At 34.7% G+C, this 27,784-nt stretch overlaps 2 protein-coding genes across 3 annotated transcripts; one reads left to right on the top strand and one right to left on the bottom strand.

The window, feature by feature from the left end:
* Nucleotides 1-978: 978 nt before the first annotated feature.
* LOC123530111 (uncharacterized) lies at nucleotides 979-17,023 on the top strand. Of its 2 annotated transcripts, XM_053521044.1 has the most exons (8): nucleotides 979-1,257; nucleotides 5,122-5,245; nucleotides 5,600-5,763; nucleotides 9,119-9,388; nucleotides 9,883-10,198; nucleotides 10,452-10,584; nucleotides 11,201-14,188; nucleotides 16,112-17,023. In XM_053521044.1, exons 1-7 carry the CDS (start codon nucleotides 1,149-1,151, stop codon nucleotides 11,870-11,872), a joined length of 1,788 nt encoding a protein of 595 aa, XP_053377019.1. In that variant the 5' UTR covers nucleotides 979-1,148; the 3' UTR covers nucleotides 11,873-14,188; nucleotides 16,112-17,023. The 2 variants fall into 2 exon arrangements, with proteins under 2 accessions (XP_053377019.1, XP_053377020.1); XM_053521045.1 differs by lacking the exon at nucleotides 9,119-9,388.
* Nucleotides 16,787-27,509, bottom strand: LOC123530110 (uncharacterized). The gene is made up of 6 exons (XM_045310814.2): nucleotides 26,399-27,509; nucleotides 21,113-21,236; nucleotides 20,116-20,315; nucleotides 19,464-19,719; nucleotides 18,625-18,778; nucleotides 16,787-18,393 (listed from the first exon to the last, which is right to left on the bottom strand). The coding sequence occupies exons 1-6, from the start codon at nucleotides 26,712-26,714 to the stop codon at nucleotides 17,557-17,559; spliced, it is 1,887 nt and encodes a 628-aa protein (XP_045166749.2). The 5' UTR covers nucleotides 26,715-27,509; the 3' UTR covers nucleotides 16,787-17,556.
* Between the last annotated feature and the right edge of the window lie 275 nt (nucleotides 27,510-27,784).

Raw genomic sequence — 27,784 nt, 5'->3', positions numbered from 1 at the left:
TGTGTAGATAACCACGCACACTGAGATCTGTGTTAGAAGAGGGTATTTAGAATATGTATCAGACGTCACCAAGACAGCACTCGTTTTCCTGTCCTGACTAAAACCCGCCAAATAACAAGGGAATTAAACGCAAAAATATTACCCATATCGAGGGCCGCTCCTGAATAAGCGAATGGGAATTTTTTGTATGAGTTACATATAATACAAAGTTCTTTGGAAAAAACACAATTTTAGTAGATTATTTTATAAATCAGATTTTTAGTAAAGGAATTAATTTATAATACAATAAGAAAATAACTTCGAGTAGTAGTTATATAGGAAAGTCTAGGACATTTTTATAGGATATATGATACATATTTTTATGTTCAAGCATCGTAAGTTTTGGTGTTGTTAGCATCTAGACTATCTATTTTTTTTTAACTGAGACCGGAGAATTAGTTTACGTTCATGTTGCTGCCACAATGTTTATCTGTATCCTGTCAGCTCCCAACAATTTTCTTAAGACTGTTTGGTAGAAAGTGTGCAAGACAGTTCCTGAAAAAAAGAAACACCTACAAGGTTCTTTTATAACTTTGGCACGAGACAATCACGATGATTTTCTAGACTCATGCATATCGCCAAACATGCGTTACCAGCTAAACTAAGGGGGTATAGATTGTGCCAGTATGTATAGACATGGAGGGTACACACTATACAGACTGCTACATAAAACCGACGATAGTTGATGTCAGGTATGTCGACAAATGCCTGGTAGTTGTGTCAAATACAGTTTGACTTGTAACATTGGCAATACTAAATTAACTAGCCACATTTATTCAATCTTGCCAAATTTGTGTCTGCTCCACCTTTGTTTTGTCATCATTTTGGCAGCATAAGGCCGGGAACTTCATCAAAAAGATAAACCTTCATAATACCGCTCCATCGCTGATTTCCTTCTGAGTCGAGAGCGCATAAATTCTGCGCAGTGCTTTCTAATGCGCAGAACTAGTTTCTGAAATCGATGTCATTCGTTTTCTAGGTGTATACATATAGAAATATCGTTTAATGCTAAAAGGGATATTCAAAACTGAAAATGAGCTGGTACTTCGGTAGAAAAATTTTACCGTTAGTCAAATGTTTCCTAAGCATAAACATAAACAAGTGAAAAAATGGGTTGGATAGCTGGACCTGATGACAACGAAAATGACAGATTTCCAGTAGACACGTTAGTAAAGGAGCTCAAGGAAACTGTTGGAGAGATAGACTCTTTTTGTCAAGGTATATATCTCGTGTTGTAAGGTTTGTACATGTATATTGTTGAAATATCTATTTTTCCGTTAGCTGCTTGCGATAAAATGGGCGTGGTTTCCTGAATCAAATAATGTATGATTATACTTTCGAACTACACATAAACAAACCACTTATAAACCTATGTGGCTGCATACATAACCATGTATAACATCAACATGAAGTTTCGTTTATAATTTTTGACCTCAAATATAAACTGGAGAGCATTTAAATAAAATCTGTGAAAAGATCTTTTTGAAGCATTCAGCGCAACTAAACAACATTATAGCAGACACGGTTTGGTTGTGTCCGTCCATGAAGGATAATAAAAAATGCAACACCCTCACGGGCCCTAATACCGGCTTAAGCGGAATTCTATTATAGTAAAACTGAATGATCTCAAAAGACCAGAAAATATAACAGCACTGTGAGAAATTTTACAGCCGCCACATAGCACTAAAAGGCTGCCGGTGTTTTTCTGTCTTTTTCTTGCATGTCAGCTAAATCATGGTCATTGTCCATATAAAGGTTGAAAAGACAAAGCAGGTAACAAGGCCCTATTAAGTTAAGTAATCATAATATATAATTAGATTCAATATAATATATTTTATTTATGAAACATATTAATATCAAAGCCGAAGAATGCTTTTTGTTCAAAGTAACTTTTATTTGCCCATGCACATTATGAACTTTTTCAAATATACTATATGTAAAAAAAAAGTATTTTGAATGTCAGTGAACATTATTGTTCAAATGAGTTGGAGAATCCTCATTGCGGAAGTCTACCTCTAGTATATATGAGCCGTGCCATAAGAAAACCAACAGAGGGTTTGCGACCAGCATGGATCCAGTCCAGCCTGCGCATCCGCGCAGTTTGGTCATGATCCATGCTGTTCGTTTTTAAAGCCTACTGTAATTAAAGAAACCGTAAGCGAACAGCATGGATCCTGACCAGACTGCGCGGATGCGCAGGCTGGTCTGGATTCATGCTGGTCGCAAACCCACTATGTTGATTTTCTCATGGCGCGGCTCATATAAATATAACAAGAATACTGTGACATTGCAGTTTCAGGTAGAAAATCAATTGACATAAAATAGAAAAGTTCTCGTTGCCATAGTAACCGTTCTACAGATATTATAGATGATCAGATGACACAGTCAATAACAGACTAGACACCGTATTTGTTATGATCTAGCACGCCATCGATCAGGTTGCTAGGTTGTCTCTATACATACATATACAGGGGGCTTTCTAATAATTATGTATGTATGAATGTGTTGCAAAGGTCTTTGCATCTGTTCCCTAAAGTATAAACCTAATACGAAATGATGCAATTATCTCCAAGTATTCAATGATAATTAGTATCTACAACGTTTATTGTGTTAACAGAATGAAATTCAAAGTTTTATTTGTCTAAGAATCCCGCCCCGTGTCATTAAGAAATAGTTTTGTTTATACTTTCTTATTGGAAGCAATAATCATACCTCCTGTGATAATATGACAATAAACAATTGTGAACGCACCGTATTTTACAGAACAAAATAATTTCAAACTTTATCGTCATTTTGAAACACCTTTACTAAACAACATGTGCACATTATGCTCTATGTTCAGGAATCAGTGAAGACAAATGCTGCTGTTGTGATGAATTCTTATATATTTTATGGACCTGATATAAACGTTTTCTGCTTCGACGAGCAGACAATTGTTGTAAAATACTCTAGAAATTTCTTGTTATGGTCCTATAACTCCCTATGGTTTCGATAAGAATGAACAAGGCACTTCTATAAAATCTGAATGAATGTATATTTCATATTAAACGCAAGCATTACACACAGTGAAATTTCATTGAATTTGAAATGTACAAAAACTATTTTGATGACTGTACATTTCTTTTTACATTTTATCGATGTTTAAATTGAGAGAAAAGATCAATTTGGAATGTTATGCTTGATAGGAAAAATACACTAGAAGGGCGACAAAGGCGTTTTCAATAAAGGCAGATGTACAAAACTATTGGACGCGCAAGTATGTACACTTACTAATGTGCCTTCTTTATTCTGTAGCAAATTAATAAAACTTCAATAGCACCAACTAGAATTACTCACCAGACGCCTCTCTGGGCATGGTTGATGTGAAGACAAACTTTCAGACTTTCAGTCAAACAACCTTATAATATCTGTCAAAAACGAGACCCAAAACTGTACTGGTGGTTTATGACCTTAGTTAGTATCCATGGTATCCATGGTGATTTCTAAAATACTTCCAAAATGTCAAAACATAGACCTGCCGTGTGATTTAAGCAAGGTATCTAGTGATATTAAGTTAAAATGCTCTATATAGCAAAATAAACAGAACTAGATCTATTTGAACCCGCCTTTAAATTTATGCGACTACCTTTTTCCACACCAGTTGGCTATTTAGTGTTTGTACACCTGTAGGAAATACGTGTTCATCCAAAAAGATCCTCTCTAAAACCTGTGTATTCTTAAGATCTTATAAGCATCATAGCTCTTTTTAAAAATGAATTTGAAATTTACTTAAAAATGATGATATTTTCTAACAGAGATAAAATTGTATATTGTTTTAAACAATATTTATTCATATATATTTACTTCTTCTTTCCGTTCGCGGTATATATTTACATGAAACGTTACATAATTACAGCATGAAGGATTGAGTAGAAAGCCAAGCTTATTTGAAACTCTCTCCTTGCGTATTTTGGTATTTTGTTTCGGTAACATGTTAACTTCACAATAAACAGTATTGTATGTAGACCGGTTAGACATAAAATGAAGGAAAATAAATATACATGTATTCATTTTAAAGCAAATGTAAAGACAAAAACATATCTATGAGATCCTACAGGAAAGAAAGAATAGAAAAGCAAGAAGCAAGAAAAGACAGTCTGTAGTGGTCACTTTTGGGCACTTGGTTATGTTTGACGGACTTATATCATACTCATAAGGGTCTGAATTAAGAAATTAGATAATTTGGAGTCGTGTTATGTTTTAAATCTGTTTGTTTGTCTGTATTGTATTTTTTGTACGTATAGAAAATGAGAATTATTTTGTGTGTTTGTGATTATGAATTCCATATAGCAAGTATGTGTGTTATGTTGGAATTAGTTGGACGCTGTTGATAATTCCGTGCGCTGTCTTGTGTAAATAGGACAGATGAAGAAATAGTGGTATGTATTATCAACCTCGCCACATGTACATAGTGTGCTATTAACGATGGTCTTGGAAAATAGGTCTTCATTTAGAGAACTACAATGTGTTCTGAGTCTGCAATGGATGATTTTGGTATTTGTGGTCTCCAACATAGTAGCGGTCGGGGGCTTTACTGTATTTTACAAATAGCATACACAAAACGTAAACTTTTGAAAATTTTCTTTTGATGCTTTTTTTTACTCTCCAGCCACATCCGCCATCTTCTTAAAGATATGCTCGCTTATGAATGTATTTGGCGTATTTGGAAAATATAGCACGATCAAAATAATTGTACTCACTGTATTTTTGGTTTTTGAGAAAATATTCTCCTTCATAAACAGTTTTGTTTTTATAGATTCTATCTGAATTATTGAATTCATATGTCCAGGCGCCACCAGGCGCTACCGTATCCAAGACTTTGCGGCATTGCCTTCTGCCGTCTCACGTCTGAAGTGATAGTGTGAAAAATACAGATGACGAGTTGCTCTTTATTTGTGAAAGCGACGGTTGGGAGAGCAAAAATAAACTTTTCGTACTCCATAGTACAAATGTTAGATCGGCATATACGTTGGAGAAAAAATAGAAGTTTCATTCAAGACGATCATGGTGAAATCTAACATATTGATAATATTTCATTTTCAGATTATCATGGTCAGGCAAGGAAATGTTGCGATGGAATTCGGACGTGTTTCGCCACGATGGAAGAATCATTTGCAAGCGTGAAGCTACAGGCTGTCGGCAACCAGAACATGCACAAAGCATGCCGGTATGCTCAATTTTACACTTCATTTTAATAATAATCAAGTTTAGACAGTCCGTATATGTTTTAAATTCCACTTCAGACATTTGTTGCGTTGCATAAACGCAGTATTTACATATTTTTATTCAATAAAAGGCCACACAGCATATATTTTAAGATAAATGGAAGGCATTAAAATCTAGAAAGTTTCTGATTATTTTACTTACACAGGAAACTGGACTAAATCTTATTTTTCCATACAATCTTCGAAATGTGACTAAAATTGACTTTTAAAATTAGTTTAAAACATCTAGTTATACCGGTATTATAACAGCCTGATCAAGTTTATTGTTGACATGTCTTCACAAATTATTTTTGTAGAAAATTGTCCACAGACCTTGGGGCTACTAAGAGTTGTACTGTCTCGTGGATTAGCAATTGTCACCGTAACGTGAATGCAGACCATCTTGCCAAACCATTTCACGATGTTCTTGGTGATTTACGGACAGCGCTTCATGGCCATTGCAACGCTTTACCTCCTGAACGTTAGTATACGTCTCAATAATTATAGTCCTGTACAAATTACCTGCTAGCTATATGTATCCCCTGTATAGTATAGCCTGAACTGTTACCCGTAGTCTGTGAATATTTACAAAAAAGGTGTGATGACATTCTTTCAGGGGACTGTCGTCTGTTGTATTTCTAAATGCCTTGTAAATGTACTATAGTAGTATGGAATCCTGATGGGACTTGTTTTTTGTTTTTGATTCTATTTGTTGTTGCTTTTTTTGCGTTTTGCTATTTGACTTTGATATATTTTTTTTAAACCAGGATAAACGTATCTGCCTTAAAGCTGTAAAGACATCCACAGCAATTGTTTAAGAATAAAATCAGTGAGATCTTAAACTCAAGCAGTGGTCTTACCTCTATCTTGTTGAACCCATTGCTATTTGCTATTTGCTTTTTGCGCTTATTGTTCTTGCTTGATGTGTTAATTAATGTGGTGACACCGCGATTCCGTACTTATAGTACATGTATTACGAATATTCATGTACATATTTGATACATAATGTATATAATTGGTCCTTTGTATACAATTTATTTATTTATCCATTTATTTATTTGGGTTTTACGACGCACCAACACAGTATATAGGTTATATGGCGCCAAATAGGACTACACATTTTGGTTCCACATCTCATTTACATTGAAATAAAAACATGAGGTATGGAATCAAAATTTGCATACCTGCTGGAATGACAGAGTTACTGCAAAACCAAGTGTTAAGACCCTATTAGTCGCCTCCTACGATCATGCAAGGGTAAGGCAGTGGTTCCAATTCTTTTCATACACAGATCGTCCCAGAACCACATGGGGCAGTAAGTTCTAACTATCTTGTTTTACCTTAATTGCATTTGTACAATCATTATACCGAAACAAACATTTCGGATGTGAACATTTCTAAAAATATTGTCTTTTTTACCGTTGATGTCACTGTAACCCTAAAATGACCCTTAATATATGACAGTTTTCTTACCTTTCTTAGACTATCTGATCTAAAAATACATCAAATAAAACTGCGTCAAAACAAAACAAAAAAAAAAAAAAAAAAAAAAAAAAAAAAAAAAAAAAAAAACAACAACAACAACAACAATGAATGTCATAAATATTTTAAAATGCATTTTGTTGGAAAACATTTTTGAAAGAGTAACTGCAAAAAAATAAAGTTTCAGTTGACAAACGCCTGTCTGTGGTGTTACAAGTAAATGTTAAAACAGTGATTTCATTACTTTGTCAGATAGTCAAACACAAAAATAGACCGTTTATAATTTTGATGGGTGTATGACCCAGACACTTGCCATGCAAAACATATTTTATATGCAAGTGAAATAATTGCGCGGAAAACTGTATCTATATACGAACCACCACCAAATTTTCTCCGCACGCTAATCCAATGAAATGCCAAAATATTAGGCCTAATATATAACTATTTATGTGGCGACATGAGCTTGGAGTTTCAATGGGTACTTTTATAAACGCGTTGGGCGGTTTCATAATAGACAAGACAAGACAAGACAAGACAATTTTATTGCAAATCATTTAGGCTTAAAAGCCCATCATGACATATATGTTACATAATACAAGACATACAGCAAACAGTAGTGCACATCACGATATAAAAGTTATTATAAAGAGTTATATAACATGTAGACGAACGACAGAAAAGAAAAAGTCACAACCATAAAACACACAAACAAAACAAAAGCGGAGAAGGCCATCTTTGACAAGTTTACAAGAGTTGTACAACTTGACATAGATCTATTTAAATCAACAAACAGAAGCATAATTAATGCATAGAGAAGTAGTTTCAAAACAGAAGCAATTAACCAAATAGACACTATATACATGGGCCGTTTAACAATACATTTAAATACAACATATATAGAACAATCAGTTCAATCACAGCCTTATCGAAACGAAATACAAGACCTGAAAAAACACACACATTTAACTACAACCATAATATAAAACATAATAATATAGAGTATTACAGAGTAGACTGTCTAAATTTAAATGCATTAAATATAAATATTCCTAAATTTTGTATTATTTTCTTATTTTCGGAGTTCAAAAGTTCAATAAATTTAAACATATTTGGTCTAATCCAGTATTTTCTTGGTATATATTGTTTTCTTAAATCATTATACAAATCACATTCTATTATAAAATGGTATTCATCTTCTAATTTTTGGCAAATAATACATTTCCTTTCGTCTAATGGAGTGCTAACTGGTCTTACCAATCTTCCAGCTTCTACTTGTAATTTATGAGAAGATACCCTTAAACGTGTAACAGATATACAAAATTTATTTACATTAAAATATTCAAGATACGGCTGAAATCTAAAAATTGAAATTCTCTTATACAATAAAGCTCTAGAAGAATTATTTATTCCTGAATTCCAATTTTGTATAAATTGATCATTTGTTCCTTTGTTTAACCATATATAAAAACATATCGACATTACCTACACCTTGGTATATCCAAGCATCTACAAACCCAGCGAACAAAGTAAATCTTTAAGAAAAGAGCACTAGTTACGTCTACCATGATTTTCAAAGTCGTTTTTCAACAATGTGTATGTAATAAAACATATTTATTATGACCAAGTTGTAATATTTTTAACCAATATTTTACTATATTATACATGTGAATTGTTCTGTAAGATACTCGACCCAATTCGCCATATATGAAGTCATTCTGAGTTACCTTTTTAACTCCTAAAAGTCTCTTGCAAAATTGCATGTGCACCCTCTCGACGGATAAATCATTTACAAAACCCCAAACTTCGCTGCAATAGTTTAAAATAGGTGACACAAACTTATCAAATAATTCCAATTTATGTTTTGGTGATATATAAGTAAACTTATACAAATATTTATTTAATTTGAATATTGCTTTTTGTGCTTGGCCTGCTAAAGTATTTTGGGCTGAACTCAGTGACCCTCCACAAGTAAATACTATACCTAAGTAACAAAATTTATTGACAATTTCAATCCTAAAACCATCATATAGAAATTCTATGTTTCTTATAATATTTGGAATGCTATTTTCTAGTTTCTTGTTTTGCTTACGCATGTTATATGTACGTTTTTACCCTATTACTGTCACAGCCTGTATGTTTGTTGTTTTGTGAAAAGTCGTAAGCTACATATATTTTTGTAAAGATGTCAATCAAATCGCCGTTGTTAATCACTGACTGCAGGTACGTAGACAAAAGAACACGTCATTCGCATACTGCCTGTAAAAAATGCCATTTTTTAATCAATGGACCGATTTCCATGCAGTTTTTTCTCTGTCTAAAGAATGCAATATGGAAATATATAAATTCCTTACTAGGAACCACACAATGGGCAACGACCACAACAACTACCACAAGAAAAACACCCACAACTACAAAACCTACCTCTACAAGCACAACATCATCTTCGTCAGCAGCAACAGAAACAGCAACAACTACTACTACTTCTGCTGCTACAACAACAACAACAACAACAAAACCCACGACTGAAGTCGGAGAAACATTAACGAATACTTCACAAAAGACTGTGACTGCTGATATTCACACGACAGGCCAGTCAACTCCGTTACACGTGTCTTCAACATATGGTGAATATATTTTGACAGTGGAATAATGGTATCAAACAATAATTGATAATGCAATATAGTTTCTTCATGTTAAACAACAGAAAGTGCATGGTTTGACAAACAAATAATTGCAATTGTGCCCCTTGTCTTGTGAATACATGTATGTGAGAGTGATTTTTTTCTTTGTCATTCTGCATCTCGTTTCTCTGTTGCCCACTCGGTCTTTTAGAATGGAACAACTTGCATTATTCAAAAGCTGTACACGAAATGAAATTTTAAGTTTCTCACTGGACTTCTGCCTTGTTTGAAGTATTTCCTGTGACAATATAAACCAATATTACACCCGGTGTTGGGAGCATGATCCAGTTTGCGTTTCGTCCTTGTTTACAAGCATGATGTAAATTCTTCAGGATCAACAATTAATATATTTATATATCTAAACCTGAAACAATTGTTTGTCAATTTTATGAAAACAAATGCCCCTATATTTAACATTTTTACATATTATTTTATAGATCCGGGTAAACCAAGACCCCCGACTGACAGTCAACCTAGCTCATCAAGTGGCACATCAGTTGCGACCTCTGTAACAGTCACATCAACATCTAGACAAACTCCACACAGTAACGTTTCGTCAAACTTGTTAGCCTCCACAATATCCACCACTCCTGTCCTCACTACAAGTTCTAACAATTCTGATATGGCTAGAAGACAGCCCGACTCGGGCACTGATAGCACCATTATAATTATTTTTCCTGTGGTTGGAGGGCTTCTGCTACTGTGTGCAATAAGCCTGTGTATATTTATTTTGTATAAGAGGAGACAGTCAAAGTAAGATATATTTATTAAAAGTTTTATGTTTAGAATGAGACTTCCAAATTTGATTTATCTGGTACAACTTAAATGCACTTGTAGAGTTTTCGAGTTTGTATTTTTGAAAAAGTTCTGAGATACATCTCTGTTAAGACTTCTGTTACCGTGTTATATGCTTTTGAACATACATCATTCTTTTTGTTTGTTTAGCATTTTACCACCTATAAGAGATATTTATGTCAAAAGCGTATAAGTGTTTTTTCTGTTTTAGGAACTCAGGCTCCGGTGGTTCCCTCGAGACTGCTGGAAAACCAAATTTATTTAAATGGTTGTTCCCGTCTCAAACGAACGCAGAGTCTGTAAACACGGAAACAGAAATATATGCTGAAATTGACGAAGCTTTTGTATGTATTTTTACTTAGATAAGACATAGCAACTTATAAATACAACATTTTAAGACTGAAATGTAATAGTATTTAAAATATAACGAATCTTACTGTTGGGTAAACGTTCTTTAAGCGGAAAAGGTAATAAATTCGCCATTTCACTTTTTTATGATTTCGAAGGAATTTATATACTAGTAATTACACTGCACGTCTGCACGTTAGTCTGTCCGTCCGTACGAATCGAAACACCTCGTTTTTTAGGTATTATTTTTTGAACGATTAAACCAGGGATTTCAATGGAATTTTTAACCAGTGTAAAGTCTTGATGAAGCCATGTCACGTGCTTAACAACAACGTCAAAGTCAGTAGGAAGGACACTCCATGCTTGAGGCATTTGTCACTTACTGGTCACATCTTTTCTTCATACATTTCTTGATTGATTCTTGTCTAATGACAGTATATGAATAGCGATATCTTGTCCATTTGTTGGGGCGTGTGTTTGTCTAATACACCTATCTATATAACAGATTAACTGTGTAATGTACCCAATAAAAACATGCAAAACGATTGGAATCGAGAATTTCATTTTCAGTGCTCTATCTACCTGATTGAGATTTTTCTCTCTAAATTTCAGATGGAAGCAGTTTATCGGTACGATAAAGAAAAACCAAATGTCATGCGAGATCGAATAAGCTCAAACTCACAATTCAACATCTGTTACGAGAGTAATTTTAACGACGATGCTATAATTGCAGCGAGGGACACGATTGTGTCCAAAACAAATTCTACAGAGACAAGCATTGTGGCGATGGAACCTCTGAGTCCTTTAGCATTAATTCGAAAAGACGATGACGCAATTACATCATTTCAGATTGACCAATCAAAAACCCAGAAATTACAGGAGAGTCAAAGTAACGGAACTACTTTCATCAGTGGTCAGAAAGAGTTCCTAACCCGCCGGCCTGGGTTTACAGATATTAGGTCGGACTCTTCTGGCGGAGAATACGTTTATATAGAAGCCACACCGAATGATGTGTTTGAAGATGAGCAAATTTACGCAGTGCCTTCTTTTGAAGAAAGTGAATATGATACCGCCGAATATGGCCGGAACCCGCAAAGAGATATTTCTCAGGCACCGGAACAATATTATAACTCCTTTCATGTGTATAAAAATGTTGGTAACGCTTCATTTGACAGTAATATTCCCACTGTGCAACAAAACGTGAAGGAATATAGGAGAAGTTCCTCAGATATTGAAATCGACAACCATCTGTATGAAAATCCAGACACATTGATGGAATACTGACAGACGACAGTTTAAACCAATCAAGATGTGATAGCTTGAATTGTTTATATTTTTGCAAATGATCAAAAGCGTGTAGCATTAAACCCGCATCCATAAAAATTAAGTTAGAGATTTAGACATGCATGCAAGGCATATATATAACATAAATTATAACATGCAATGTTTATTTTTCTGTGTATTTTCGTGCAATAATTCTGTTGAAAGAAAATTTATTTTAACTGATCTAAAAATTTAAAACATTGCAAATTATGAAATCTGCATTATTTATAACATCACGTTTTTTAAGCGTTGAAGTTTATATACTCTGGTGTATAAGTCTGTATGTGCAATAGTATTATCCTGACAGTCCATAAAGCACACAGATCGAAAACAGTTGACATTTATCAGTGTTGTAAGATAACAAAATGTTTTGAAGACATTCCTTAGCCTTAGAAGATTTTTTCCACACTCTCCGATTCAACGGTGTGTTGGGATGTCCAAACCAAGGTGCTATTTAAAGTTTATCGCAAAGAATAATACAAACATGTAATGGTTTACTGTCATTTCTTCAATAGCAACAAAATTAAAACGGAAAATGTTTGAATGACATTATGTTCAACTTTTGAAGAACGTTCGGTGGCTTTTGAAGAAAATTTTGTCTCATTGAGGCAAGTCTCATGTACCAAAAAATCTACAAAACTGTCATCAAATATACTAATACAAATACTGGAGGGCCACAACAGCCCAATACCCCAAAATGATAGCACTTACTAATCTATCAACGTTATTCTGTGGTGTGAAATATTTGTAATGTTGTACATTGATTAACACACACAATCTCTGGTTTAACAAATATTTTGTTTTAATAACAAATTCAAATCACTTTTGTCAGTATCTTCATTTTGTCTCAATGTCTAAGAAAGCAAGCCGATTACCGGGACTGCATTATCATTCGTTGGGGACTAATTTTCGTGGATTTCATTTTTTGGTATCCACGAAATTAAATTCGAAGGAAATACGGAAACTTACCATTCAGTTTATGCTAAAAAAGCTGAAATCCACGAATTATTCTCAGGAAACAGCCGTATTGACCCAAAACCACGAAAATTCGTGCCAACGAAATCAAATGATTTTATAGGACTCTACTGACATTTCAACGAGGAGAAGGAAGTGTACCATTTCTGAACCACATAGCGTTTTTTGAGAAATAAATCCTGTTTTAATTTTTTCGGTTACATACTTTTGAATATTCCGCTAATATGTATGCGCGTCCTTGTATTCACGAGGTGAAACATTTTCGCACAGCGCTGTGTCTGCGCTTCGTCTTTTCTTATTATGGCGGATTTTGCTCAATGGAGCTTTTTCCCTTAATTTCACGTAATCAGTTGCTGCAGTAAGATGATAGAATTACATTACGAAAAAATACGCTATAGAATTTGTCATAGACACTTAGGTCATATACCACCACTACAATTTTGGATCTCATTTTTAGTTGATTTTACAGCGTGTTGACTGAAAATATGTTTTTTTTTGCATTAAACATGACCCACTTATCCTTTGTTGTTTTACTCACATCTCTCTTCTTTCACAGAAAATGTAAGTTAAAGTCTTTTAGAAAGGGTCCCATATGTAGATACAATCCTAGAGATTACTCACTGACTAGAATAATAATCCTACCTTGCATTTACCTATACACCTGTATAACACAAATTACAAGGAAGAATGAAGTAACTGTGTGGTTAAAAAGTTTTGTGATAAGTCACGTTTCAAGGAAATGTCATTTTACATGGTATAAGTATTTTTTCTTGTATTATATATGATATGTGATATGGTACAACTAACATTATATCTAAGTTTCAGCTTAAATGGTGCATCTGAATTTGATTTATTAGACTTAAAACATTTTCTGATGTCAAACAATATGCATGTATCTTAAAACATTTTCCTCCGCCATAATACAGTTATAATTGGGGATTAACTATTTATCAATGCATCATCAGATATGTAGGACTATCGACAAGAGCGGCTACATGGGAATTAAATAAGAATTTTCAGAAATTCTTAAAACGACATGCTTAAAATGATCAAATCATGGTATTAAATGTTATATATAGGCAAGTAATATGACTTTTTAATTGTTTTATATAATTTAAAATTCTAGGTACTATCTCCAGAATAAAAATGGCAAACGTTTTAGTTTGTTCATGCAATTTTTTGCGCACGACAGGATAAAATAACTACACTTAATAAATGAGATCTAAAATTTACTCATGCAGTTGTTTTGATTTCATTATTTGCTTGTGGGCAGTAGGTCAAGGTCACAATAAACTCAAGACTGTAACAAGAGGACCATGATGGTCCTGAATCGCTCACCTCTTCCCACATGACCCAGTTTTGAGTATGTCGTCGTTTTTTCTATTATTTGACATAGTGACCTAGTTTTTGAGCTCATGTGACCCAGTTTTGAACTTGACCTAGATATTATCAAGATAAAAATTCTGACCAATTTTCATGAAGATCCATTGAAAAATATGGTCTCTAGAGAGGTCACAAGGTTTTTCTATTATTTGACCTATTGACCTAGTTTTCGAAGGTACGTGACCCTGTTTTGAACTTTACCTAGATATCATCAAGGTGAACATTCTCACTAATTTTCATGAAGATCTCATGAAAATATGGCCTCTAGAGAGGTCACAAGGTTTTTCTATTTTTATACCTACTGACCTAGTTTTTAACCGCACATGACCCTATTTCGAACTTGACCTAGATATAATCAAGGTGAACATTCAGATCAATTTTCATGAAGATCCATTGAAAAATATGGCCTCTAGAGAGGTCAAAAGATTTTAATAATTTTAGACCTACTGACCTAGTTTTTGACCGCAGTTGACCCAGTTTCAAACTTGACCTAGATATCATCAAGATGAACATTCTGACCAACTTTCATACAGATCCCATGAAAAGTATGGCCTCTAGAGAGGTCACAACGTTTTTTCTATTATTTGACCTACTGACCTAGTTTTTTAAGGCACATGACCCAGTTTCAAACTTGATCTAGATATCATCAAGATGAACATTCTGACCAACTTTCATACAGATCCCATGAAAAGTATGGCCTCTAGAGAGGTCACAAGGTTTTTCTATTTTTAGACCTACTGACCTAGTTTTTAACCGCACATGACCCTATTTCGAACTTGACCTAGATATCATCAAGATGAACATTCAGACCAATTTTCATACAGATCCCATGGAAAATATGGCCTTTAGAGAGGTCACAAGGTTTTTCTATTATTTGACCTACTGACCTAGTTTTTGAAGGCACGTGACCCACTTTCGAACTTGACCTAGATATCATCAAGATGAACATAGAGACCAACTTTCATACAGATTCCATGAAAAATATGGCCTCTAGAGAGGTCACAAGGTTTTTCTATTATTTGACCTACTGACCTAGTTTTTGACGGCACGTGACCCACTTTCAAACTTGACCTAGATATCATCAAGGTGAACATTTTGACCAATTTTCATGAAGATCTCATGAAATATATGGCCTCTAGAGAGGTCACAAGGTTTTTCTATTTTTAGACCTACTGACCTAGTTTTTGACCGCACGTGACCCAGTTTCGAACTTAACCTAGATATCATCAAGATGAACTTTAAGACCAACTTTCATACAGATCCCATGAAAAATATGGCCTTTAGAGAGGTCACAAGGATTTTCTATTATTTGACCTACTGACCTAGTTTTTGATGGCACGTGACCCAGTTTCGAACTTGACCTAGATATCATCAAGGTGAACGTTCTGACCAATTTTCATGAAGATGTTATGAAATATATCGCCTCTAGAGAGGTCACAAGGTTTTTCTATTTTTAGACCTACTGACCTAGTTTTTGACCGCATGTGACCCAGTTTCGAACTTGACCTAGATATCATCAAGGTGAACATTCTGACCAATTTTCATGAAGATCTTGTGAAATATATGGCCTCTAGAGAGGTCACAAGGTTTTTCTATTTTTAGACCTACTGACCTAGTTTTTGACGGCACGTGACCCAGTTTCGAACTTGACCTAGATATCATCAAGATGAACATTCTGACCAACTTTCATAAAGATCCCATGAAAAATGTGACCTCTAGAGTGGTCACAAGCAAAAGTTTACGGACGGACGGACGGACGCACGGACGGACGCACGGACGGACGACGGACGACGGACACCGCGCGATCACAAAAGCTCACCTTGTCACTTTGTGACAGGTGAGCTAAAAATTCAGATCACTAACTGCAGAACGTTATGGCTGGTGATAGTCAAGCCGCTCTAAAATGATTGCCGATCGCCAGTAGATTGCCCCTGTTATTTCGAGAATTAGTAGGTCAGAGGTCACAGTGACCAAATATTTTATCCAACCAAGTACTGAAAAGCATTTTAGGCTGCAGTCGTCAAACTTCGCAGAATGATTGCATTTGGTCATTAAATAATCCTCATTATCTTGATGGTCAGTAGGTCAAAGGTCAGGGTCATAATGACACTGAGATTTGTTGTCGTTCTCTGATTCATATGGAGTACTGGAACAGATCAAGGAACACTGGTTATATTTACAAATCGCCATATTGTTGTAAAACTGTGTTAAATCCAAAACAATCAAAACAAAATGACCTAAAAAATTAACTACGAAATGCTTTAGAAAAGGGGTGTCAGACTTTAGAGCAGAATGGCCTGTGATCAGTGAATTACCTCTATTGTTTTTGGAGTCAGCAAGTCGAAGGCTGAAGTGACATCAAGTATTAAATGACTTTCTGTAAATAGTTGGAGGTCACTTTTGCCAATGGTCAACAAACGCCGAGGTACAAGTGTTTATGGTCAGTAGATGGATCATTTTACTTTTTGCCTTTACATACTTTTATTGTTTCTCGAAAAAAAATAACAAAGGCCAGAATAAGCATTTTGATGTTTCAGGGTGTTTTTTTTGCTTAGAATTACAATGTGCCAACTAGACCAGGCGGATCCAGGATTACCTTTTAAGAGAGGTGCCGAATTTCCAGTTGAGTCCGAGAGCACTAGAAAATATTAGGCAAGTATATCTAAAATATGACAATTTAACGCAGGTTTGTGCATTAATAATTGTCATTCATTAAATCTATACAGTAAGAAAAAAATCTATAAGATTTAAAGGGGGAAAAAACACACTTTGATAAAAAGGCAGCTATTAAATTTTCGCAAGGTCCCTCAACTTCAACAATGATTACACTACCGGTGTAGTGTCTTGCGAGCGAAGCGAGACGAAAATTTCTTTTGAGATGACTGGGTCTCAAATTAAGCATATGGATCCGCCCTTGCTAGATAAGAAATGTACAAAATTCTTGTGATAAGACTTTTGAAAAATAGCAGCAATTTTTAGTGATAAAGCATTCTATATGAGTAAGACAGAAGCCACACACACATTATTTTGTTAGTAAGTTTTGTACATGGACCATTCGCCAGCGAATGGGTTTTGCGTAAACATATTTACATAATAAAACAACTTAGTGTAACAAAAACTACTCACATTTATGTTATAATTTACAAATAATTATTCTCCAAAACCAAGTCCCGCAGTATTATTTAAAGAGCTGCATGCGCCGCCACTTAGCATACATTTTTATGAATAAAGTCACAGTCCTGCTTGACTAGATTCCTCCACCTAAAATCCTGGAATCAATTATGATTTTATACTAATTTTGGAGTACTGACAGAGTTTTCATAATCCATGTGGGTATGATCTGGTTCCAACACGAAATAATGATGGCTTGATTTGGTACTTGTATCAGACATTGCCGAATCTCGATTGGAAACTAGAACATCTGTCCTCCTTACGAGTTCATTTGCACCTTGTTTGCCAGAAGCAGACGACTCGCGAGGATTTGTTTCCGGCGATTCTTTAATGTTTCGGTCCTTCTTACGTCTAGGCTTGGCGATAGGTTGAGTTGAGTCAGAACCTGGTGATTGTGACTCCGTTGTTGAGCCGAACGGAGCAAAAGGATTTGAAGGAAGAACTTTTACTCCATTCTTTTTAGGCGTTGTTGTCGGAGTAATGTTTACGTTTGTTGCTTGTGGTACATCCGGGGCATTATGCTCAGGGGGTGACGCATCCTTCAGGTCAGTATATCGTATTGAAGGATTAGCACTGACAGGTTCTTCATAATCGTCCAAAGTGTCGTCATGAGAGGAGTCATGGGAATCCGTCGTCAAATAATAGTCGTCTGATGATCCACTTCCGTTTCCGGTTGCTGGAAGTAAGTTCCTCGGAGTTTCGCGATTATGAATACTTGGATCAGTCATTGATGTTGAAGCGTAAAATAAGTTATTATTTTGACCAGGTCCACCATTAGCGGCCAATATTGGTCCGTAGCTGAGCTGGCCACGCGTAGTAGCAACTGGCACACTGGCCGATCGGCCAGATGTGGGAGGTGGTGTATACGACCCTGATTCTCCGTCACTTACAGGATTAAGGTAACCCATATGAGGCAATGTTCCAGGAACTGGCGGTTTATACCCGGGATTTACCTGAAATAAAGAAAGATATCAATAATGATAATAATGAACATTCAATGCTTTATCATATCATCCACACTTTCCACTGATAACATAATTCATTAACTGGATAAACTGCCGGTCCGCTAAATTACAAAACTTCTGGGAAAACGGCACTGAATCGACTGGTTTTATTGCATAACACTGAATTTGCGCGTTTGCTGCTAAAATTAGGAAAAAACGTGGGTATAGAAAGCTTCATACCATAGCTTCATCAATTTCGGCGTATATTGTAGATTCCTGCCTGGTTACTGGAGGTTTGTTGTTGTTCTCTGATCGCGGTCTGTCTGTTGAGAACATGTTTGGTCGCTTCTGGAAGAATATGCCAGCACTGTCTGTTGAGCTATTTGAGCCGTTGCTAAAATTGTAACAAACGAACATTGAAATATGTTACATAATGCAATACCTAAATTGTGTTCTATATGTGACAGTTACAAAAATGTTAGAACGTTGGAGCTGTATTTTAACTATGTTTGAAGTATATGTACCAGGATCAACAGACAAAGAGCCTGTGTTAGAAGAAAAACAGATCTATATTATCTAAAACACACAAAATATAGCTCGTTTTGAGTAATACTCGTGATATGTTGAATGGCGACGGGAGAGTAGCTGCAGTCAATTCATAGCAAGTCTCTTTAATGCATTTAAGTTATTAGCAAGCAAAAAAAATGGTGACAATACAAATGGAAATTTTAACGTGATACTTTTTCAACCTGAAATACTAGTAAGTATTATCAAATGACCAAACTTTTCCAAGATTATATTGTAAAAAACTACATAGAAAACAGACATCTGATCGAGACATTTTGAAATATATATATGAGCCGCGCCATGAGAAAATCAACATAGTGGCTTTGCAAGTCTGGTCAGGATCGATGCTGTTCGCTTTCAAAGCCTATTGCAATTAGAGAAACCGTTAGCGAATAGCATAGATCCTGACCAGACTGCGCGGATGCGCAGACTGGTCTGGATCAATGCTGGTCGCAAAGCCAGTATGTTGGTTTTCTCATGGCGCGGCTAATATACAGTTCCATTATACTTACTTATCTCGTCTGTTTTTGCACCATAATATCACTGCAACGAGCAGCACTAGACCCAGGACTATTCCTCCTGTTATTGCACCAGCAATTATGGCACCGGAACCGGAAGTGTTAGTACTGCCGCCTAAAGTGTGGTCATGGTTGTGTCCACTGTGGTCGTGGGGAGTAACATTTGGAAATGGGTTAGTCCATGATGATGATGGAATGACAGCTGTTGGATTATGAGAATTAGGGGTTGTAGCTTCTTTTGACGAGTTACCTGAAGAAAAAAAGTATGAATTAACATCACTGGAATAAATAGGCAACTTTACAGAAAAATCTATTTCAAAATGATGCACCATGGAGTTAAATAACAAATGCTAAAAGTCACGGAACGTTCTACGCGTGAAATATTTAGTGAATGTAATCCAGTAGATTCAACAGATTCCTTAAAACCCTTAAAGGTCATAGGAAACAAGTGTAATTGATTAAAATAAACTTTTTTACTAACTAGCATATTCACACCCTTTTGAAAAGCCAATTACATGTATCATCAGGATTTTCCTAAGTTCAATTATTTCTGGTATTGCCAAGTATACGAAAACATTACTTTCAAGTCAGTAAATATTCAAAGAAATTGTGTAATACTGCTAACACCAGTCTACTTTGAACTAACCAATATTGCCAGTACTTGTTGTTATTGGTGATGATGTTGTATTTTCCGTGCCTCTTCTACAATGTTTGTAGAACTGGTTATATAGTCTATCTACACGGTTGTCGAATCTTCTCTGCAAGATAACTCTGTCAGGGCCTCCGCAACGTGATAGCGACCTCTGGACACAAATTTTGTCTCTCTTCAACTCGGCACTGACTTTCCTAGAAAAAAAATAACGTCAATGCTAATTATTTCTTGCTTATAAATAACCTGAAAGTTGCCTTGTAGGTTATTCAAGCAAGCATTTCGCTTCTTTTCCCAGTGCACACTTTTGGAATATTAAATAAAATGGATCTGAAACTCTCATAGCAATGGAATCTTGCTCAACCTCGTAACACCAAGTAAGAAGTCGAGGCGCTTGTTTTGAATTTAACTTATAAGGTTCTACGTGTTTGATAAATTGACCAGAGTACTGGTTACATGTGGATTCAGGATGAACCGACAGAACACGTTCATAGGAAAACAAAAATTATTTTATCATACATCGCCGGTGGTTAGAAGAGAAAGTGCGTATGATCAAAGGCCAATGTTCGTTTTAGATACATGCAATGATGCATACTATTACTTCTTGTCGAAAAGCATGCGCAAGTGGGACGACTAAACAAGAGTTTCTTGTAAAATCTGGAACGCGAGTGTGATTTTATGTCACCAAAACAAAAATTACACATGAAATGAAAAGAGTCCGCTTTTTGTAAAAAAACCAGTAGATCACTTCTTCACATGTGCTAAAATAAGATCGTATTCTTCACATGTGCTAAAACAGGATCGTATTCTTCACATATGTGAAGAATGTGGCTTGTGAAAAAATATGGTCAAGCACTTTGGTTATGTATTTCGAGATTTCTATTAGAATTTCCAACTCAATTTTTTTCGTAATGAAATGTTTAATCAAAAAGTAGAATTGTATCTGAAATCTTTCTCTATGCTCTCTTATACATAATCAGGTTGAACAACCTACCTGCAGGCTGACATGAGACTGAACGAATCTACTGGTGTATTGTCCAGTTCTTCCACAACTCCTTTTGCATCGTCGAAACATCTGCTTGCCGAATTACAACACGCCCTATCCCTACCTCGAATATCTGAAAGGTAGAAAATTTAATTCATATAAACTGGTAGTATACTGCTTTGTTGTGGCAAAGGACGCGATTTTAGCGGTAGAAGGTGTCCACCGTTCATACCTCAACTCTGACGTTACAAGCTCCGAGTTTGAGATATGGTGGGGTGTGAAGAAAAACACATCAGGCACTTTTTATTCAAAATGAAAGAACTACAAGACTTCATTGTAGCTGGTCCTACCAAATTATGGTTTTATTTAAACTAAAAATGTTTTACCTTCCTTTTTTGTTATAAGCATATAAAGAGAGCCATTTATTGCAGAAAATATATGGAAGATCTTTGACCAACGTGTTTTGAATATTTACGTCACAATTATAATTTGTATGTGTGAATGAACATTTTTGTTGTTTCAGCAACGAACCCTACTTGTCGTTTGACATTCATTTAGTACAAAGAAAACTGTGTTTAAGAAATGACATTTAAACTTGCTTGCGGTCTTGATCTTTTATACAGTTTGCATATTTTTATCTGTCAAACTCCAGCAGGTGCATTTGTGTCCTTTTATTGAGTTACAATTTTATATGAACCTTTAGACGCTTTTTTTTTATTAGCATAAGTACACTTAATGCCAACATTTTGGAAACGGACAATAGTATCAAGCTTCTCCCACAATACAATAACTTCTAAATATATAGTTTATGTCATTTTTATTACAATTTTTTTTGCGGCTTATCATTAAATTTACACATCTGTGTATTTCATTTACGGAAGTGTTCGCAGTGCCTGGGGCATCGAGAAATTGATTTGAGATTTCAGTGTCCAATGAAAATGGTCGGACCGCAAAGATTGCCCTCAAACTGTGAAATATATTCAAACAATTGTATGCAATATTATAGCAAAATAGGAAACTTATCTTATATATTATTAAAAATAATATTGCTTTTCGACCTAAGAAATATGTTGCGTGTTTGGCATAATGTTATATATAATTTTAGTAAAAATCAAAGTTCTTGTGATCGATTTTACAGGCCGTCACAGTCAGTACTTTTTGTTTAACGTCCTACCCTGTAATACTTCGGAATGCTGCATATTAACTCTTACCCTGCTGGATTTCTTTAATGAACTTGTCCATCTTTCAATTTGGACAGTATCTTTAAACTGTTAAACTGGACTGTTAAAAGGAGTGCATACCAAAAAGATACTGACCGAATGGCGAACATGTAGACCATGATCAGACTACACGGATGTGCAGGTTGATCATCATCTGCACTGGTCGCAAAGGCAGAATCAATCGTGTCCAACATGATAAGGATTAAATTATGTGCCATTTAACTATGTATCATATACATTTTAACACGTTTCTTTACTTACCTTAGTCTTGAATCGATCAGAAATTTATTTATTTATTTTATTTATTTATTTATTTAAAGTTATAATTCAACATCAATAACATTTCAGCACATGAAACAAACTTAGATGCTACTCTTTGGACTGCCTTAAAAGATGGAATGATGTAAACACTGGCATATAAAAAAAACGTGATGTCACACAAGTTGATTGAAAGGACAAAAATCAAAAAATAAATTGTTTATGCCAGTTGGAATATATTACGGCGTACTGTTAAACACTAGTAAAATAAGACAAATGTTTACTTTTTTTACCCTTTGCGCATGTCGTTTGTATAAGGTCTATATTTCTGCCGACTATTTCTAACATGATGTCAACTTCGGTTGGAAAACGTGGAAAGTCGTCTCTCTCAGGTCTAATGTTCTTATTTTCATCAATATTGTCTTTATTGTTTTTCTTTCCTTTCTTCCTTTTGCCCTTCCTTGCCAAGGCAACAGGTTCCATTTTTTAATCTTTATTTGTGTTCAAAATCCGTTGCATACATCAGCGGAATTCTTCATTTATTGTATATTAAATTTCTATGTTACATAGCTATTATCGTTATTATTATTATTATTTACTTGCATAAGAAAACAACGCTGATCCAATCAATGAAAATTTTCGGTATTTTTATATATATGTAAAGCTAAATTTCATTTAATTTGAGTTTTTAAAACACTACATAGATTAATATCCAAGTTACACAAGCACTGCACATTCTTATTTTAATGTCATAATATTCCAGGTAGTATGTTCATTTTCAACACCTTCTTATAAAATGATTATATTAATATTTATTAATAAATGAACGATTTGATATTGCGTCGGGACAACATCTATAGCCGGCGGCGATGGACATTTGACATTGAGTTATAAGTACGAGTTTCCTGCTGTCATCAGCAATCGAAGGTGGTTTTCAAAATTTATCGATTATGACACAAACTTCGTCCAAATACGTGAATTATGGTTATAATGATAACAGTAAGATACTTGTAGACTTGTGTTATCTGTTACCCATTGGTTCAACACTAAATGCATACACTGATTTAAAAAGTACATTGTTTCTCACGTCCACACTAAATCGTCAAAATCTTCTTTCTTTGTGTTTGATTGCAACATCATCATAACTACAGTGGGGGGAAAGATGAGATACATTTAACTCTTGTCATGCTGGACACGATTGATTCTGCCTTTGCGACCAGTGTAGATCTTGATCAGCCTGGACATCCTTGCAGTCTGATCATCATCTGCACTGTTCGCCATTTAGTCATTATCTTTTTTGGTATGCACCTCTTTTAACAGTTAATGGTACTGTCCTAATTGAAAGATGGACAAGTTCATTATAAAAATTTGGCAGGGTAAGGGTTAAACATCTGCTAAAGATCACATCTGAATAAAGACTAAATGTCTCTACTACCATTAGTTTCATTTCCTCTTTAAAGACTTTCTGTGTTTTTTAACTTGTGAACAAAGCCTGACTATGACCGTGTTTTTGGCTCTCCCTAGCATGATCTTAACTTCCAGTGTTGACTTATCTAATTCTGTTGCATAATTACAGAAACATGAAAGTGCTCCGAAAGAAAATTATTTTTGTATATTTACGGTTGCTGAAAGATACCTGGAAACGTTATGATAGTACTGCATACATACTTTGTAGAGACACATAAATTGTCAGTAAATGTCACATCTGTTGTAAAACATTTTATAAAATTTATTTCAGGCAGTTCAAGTTTGACACACAATACATAGGATATGCCACTGAGCAAAAAAAAGTTTCACTCATAGAATTCCGGCAGAACTGTACAAGGAACATCATTAAGAATACATTTAGAGTTGGACTTTTTGCACCGGAGTCACTGACTGCCCCCTTTTGAACGAAATTGGGACAGGACCTTATAATGATGTTACATACCAAGTTTGATGATGATATATCATGCGGTTCATTAGAAGAAGTCGTTTAATAGTATTTCTATTTTTAGCTCTATAGCGGACCCTAAAAGGGGCCAAGTGTGAAAGAGGTTCATACCAGAGTGTTACTGACCACGTTTGGTGTAAATGTGACGAGTAGTTTAAGAGACGTTTATGTATTCGCATTTCCTTAAAGTGTTTTGAGAATATGTAAAACGCAACTCTAATCGTGCAAGCGACATCATGCAAAACCTATCTGTATTAAATGCACTCATTTAATGCAATTAATTACAAATTATGTTATGCCTGATGACTTCACACCATCAATTATGACTAAGTTACTGCTCATGTATACTCACACATGTTGCAAGAATACAGAAACAATGATTTCTTGTGTACATGTGTCAATTTTCTAAACTTGCCGCGAGCTAGAATACTTACATGGCGTAAATATGACAAGGCTTGTCAGATTTACGACCAAAACAGACAGCTATAATGTATTTTCACACTGGCGAAAAAGTCTGCATTTTTAGCCACTGCATCAGTTTGCAACTTCATTATAAAATAGTTTTGAAATGTCTAATTCTATTTATATTGTTTATTACAGAAATAATAAATTTTAACGTTAAGTGGTGAAAATGACAACTGCATTTATATGCCCTTTGCTGCAAAATTCATCTAGCGTATCAAAACACACTGGTTGTCCTTGAAAAGTCAAATGAAATGGTGTTATATTTAAAACCTCTCAGAGTTATAATTAATACAAGTTATATGAGAATTGATTCATTTTATACTGTTTCCTTTTATATTAGGCGAAGATTTTCCGAGCGATAGTTTTTCTTTAGATTTTATATATTAAAATAGACAGTCCACGGAGAAAATGTGCAGATGATTTTTAATATACATGTATAACAGAAAACTTAAGCTGCGCAAAACTGAGAAATGATGTAGATGCTGAATCCCACTTTGTTTTAGTGTTATATTCATATGCTTACAGACAATTAAAAATGAGTGAAGGAATGAGGTGGATTTTACAGCGATTCTGGCTTAAGTCGCAAGAGAAAGTAACGTAGTAAACAGATATATAATAATCTACACGAAAAGAACTGTTATCGGCCCCTAAAATGTAAAACACTCCATATTTATTACTAATATTGCGAAAACGTACATATGTACTAAATCTGTAATGTAGCAATGGAAGCTGAACTGAGAGTTTATTAGTTGATTAATTAATTTTACATCAGTTCTACTTCATGCTTTTATTACTGATGATATACCACTGTCCTCATCTTAACGCATTTTAAACGGTGGATAAGTGTACCTCTATATAAATGCAATTACCCCCCTCACAATAAGAACTAATATTTTAACTACATGTATAATCAGTGTCAATTTTATGGCATTTATTAAATTTGAGTGTCCTACAAGACTAATGTACAGGTTAAATCAAATACATTATCAATCAACTGTCAGATTATATTGAGACATTCTAGACTAGGAGATAGCAGTATAAATACTTCTGTAAAACTATAAATTTCTGACAATTTTATACGTTTTTCACGTCTTATTTATCATTACCAGATATTGTAGCCGGTATTCTTAAATTTCTGCATGCAGTTGTCAGTAATGAATGAGCCATCCGTTCTATGTTGTACCAAATTATTAGATGCTACATGTTCTACTTTAACATGTTGTAGTATTTCCGTATGTAAAAAAATATATAAACTGAACGCATTAAATATCTATATTGTACTTCGGAATTTGCATATATCCTGAATTGCGTACAGAATAAATTTCAGGGGAAAAAGTGGGACGCCAAGTACCTTAATTAAACATTTCAATTACAATAAAAACACCAAACTATAAATGTAATACACATCGAGAAACATACCGTTACAAATGTTTGACATGTCAGTATCGAAAGCTTCCATGTCGTTTGTAGGCGTTGTTCCAATACCAGAATCCTCCACGGTAATAACAGCTGGCGTCGGTGTAGTTAATCCGAAAGGTCCAACAGAAAATCCATTTGTAAACATTTTACTGGCTAGTGACCTCGCCAAAAACTCCTCTAACATGTCATTTTGGTCACTGTTGGCTCGTTTTGATATACGAGCATTGCTCATCAGCAACCGCATTAATCTGTTTAACCTCCTTTGTGTTCTCTTTAATATCTTCCTCTGTAAGGTTTTCGACTTCGCTTTTTCCATTTCAGATTTCCGCCATTTTCCAAATACCGTTTTTGAATAAGTAATTTGAATCAAATATACTAGTATGTGTTCACTTGATTTATTAACGACTTAAACAAAATATATACGAAAATTTATTTCTTAATTAATACATATGTATTTTATTTCAATTGTTTTTTCACGTAGAATAAAACACACAAATAAAGCTTCACCATCAAAAAATGAACTTATTTCAACCATAAAATCACAGTTCACAAGTTGAATCGAAATGATAGCAAAGTTTATTATGAGTCACTCTATTATCTTAATCCGACAATCCATTTCTATTAATTTTCTACAATATTACAAACAAAACTACTGATAAAGAGTCAGTTTATCAACAGAAACCTGTATGGTATTTCGAACGAAGAAAAGTAAAGTTGCGATCTGTGATGTAATTGAATTCCTATGTCAATTTCTCATCGTCGGTTATTAATGACTCCGAAATACCAAAGAAGATGACTTCAGCTGTCAATGTAGATAACCAAATATTACAAAGTCAGTTAAAGGAAGACGTGAACAAAACAGTACCTAATTCGAAAATGATCGAAAATGGTCGAAAACGGATACAACTCCGGTGATTAACTGATAAGCCTAATCGCTACGTCTTACTCACGCTTCCCACTTAGTTATTTTATCTTTCATTAGACCGCAACTACAACGCAAATGAAAAAAAGAAACAAAGAGCGCATATATATTAACTAAGTTAAGAACTCGTCTCCTATTATCCCACGAATTAATGTGAAAATTCACCTGAGCGGATCTGTCTTACTTGACAGTTAATCATTCATTTGCGCTGGTGTAAAACAAAGGGTGGTTTTATTACGTTTATTGTTGTCATCAGTCGTCACAACATATATGAGATTACGCAAACTTAATCAGTAATTTTCATAGGCAGTAAGGTGTTAATACCTGAACGTTAATGGAGGAAATGATTAGAAAATATTTCACATGATTTAAGTACTATACAGCAGACATAAACGTTGAATTATGTATATATGAATCGTTTCATAATAGTTATATTTTTTGCCGTGTACTGTAAAATTGTCAGG

This window comes from Mercenaria mercenaria, chromosome 13 (assembly GCF_021730395.1).
Source record: "Mercenaria mercenaria strain notata chromosome 13, MADL_Memer_1, whole genome shotgun sequence".
Taxonomy (NCBI): Eukaryota; Metazoa; Mollusca; class Bivalvia; order Venerida; family Veneridae; genus Mercenaria; species Mercenaria mercenaria.
Note: the sequence above shows the minus strand (reverse complement) of the source record. Positions and strands in the feature narration are given on the sequence as shown.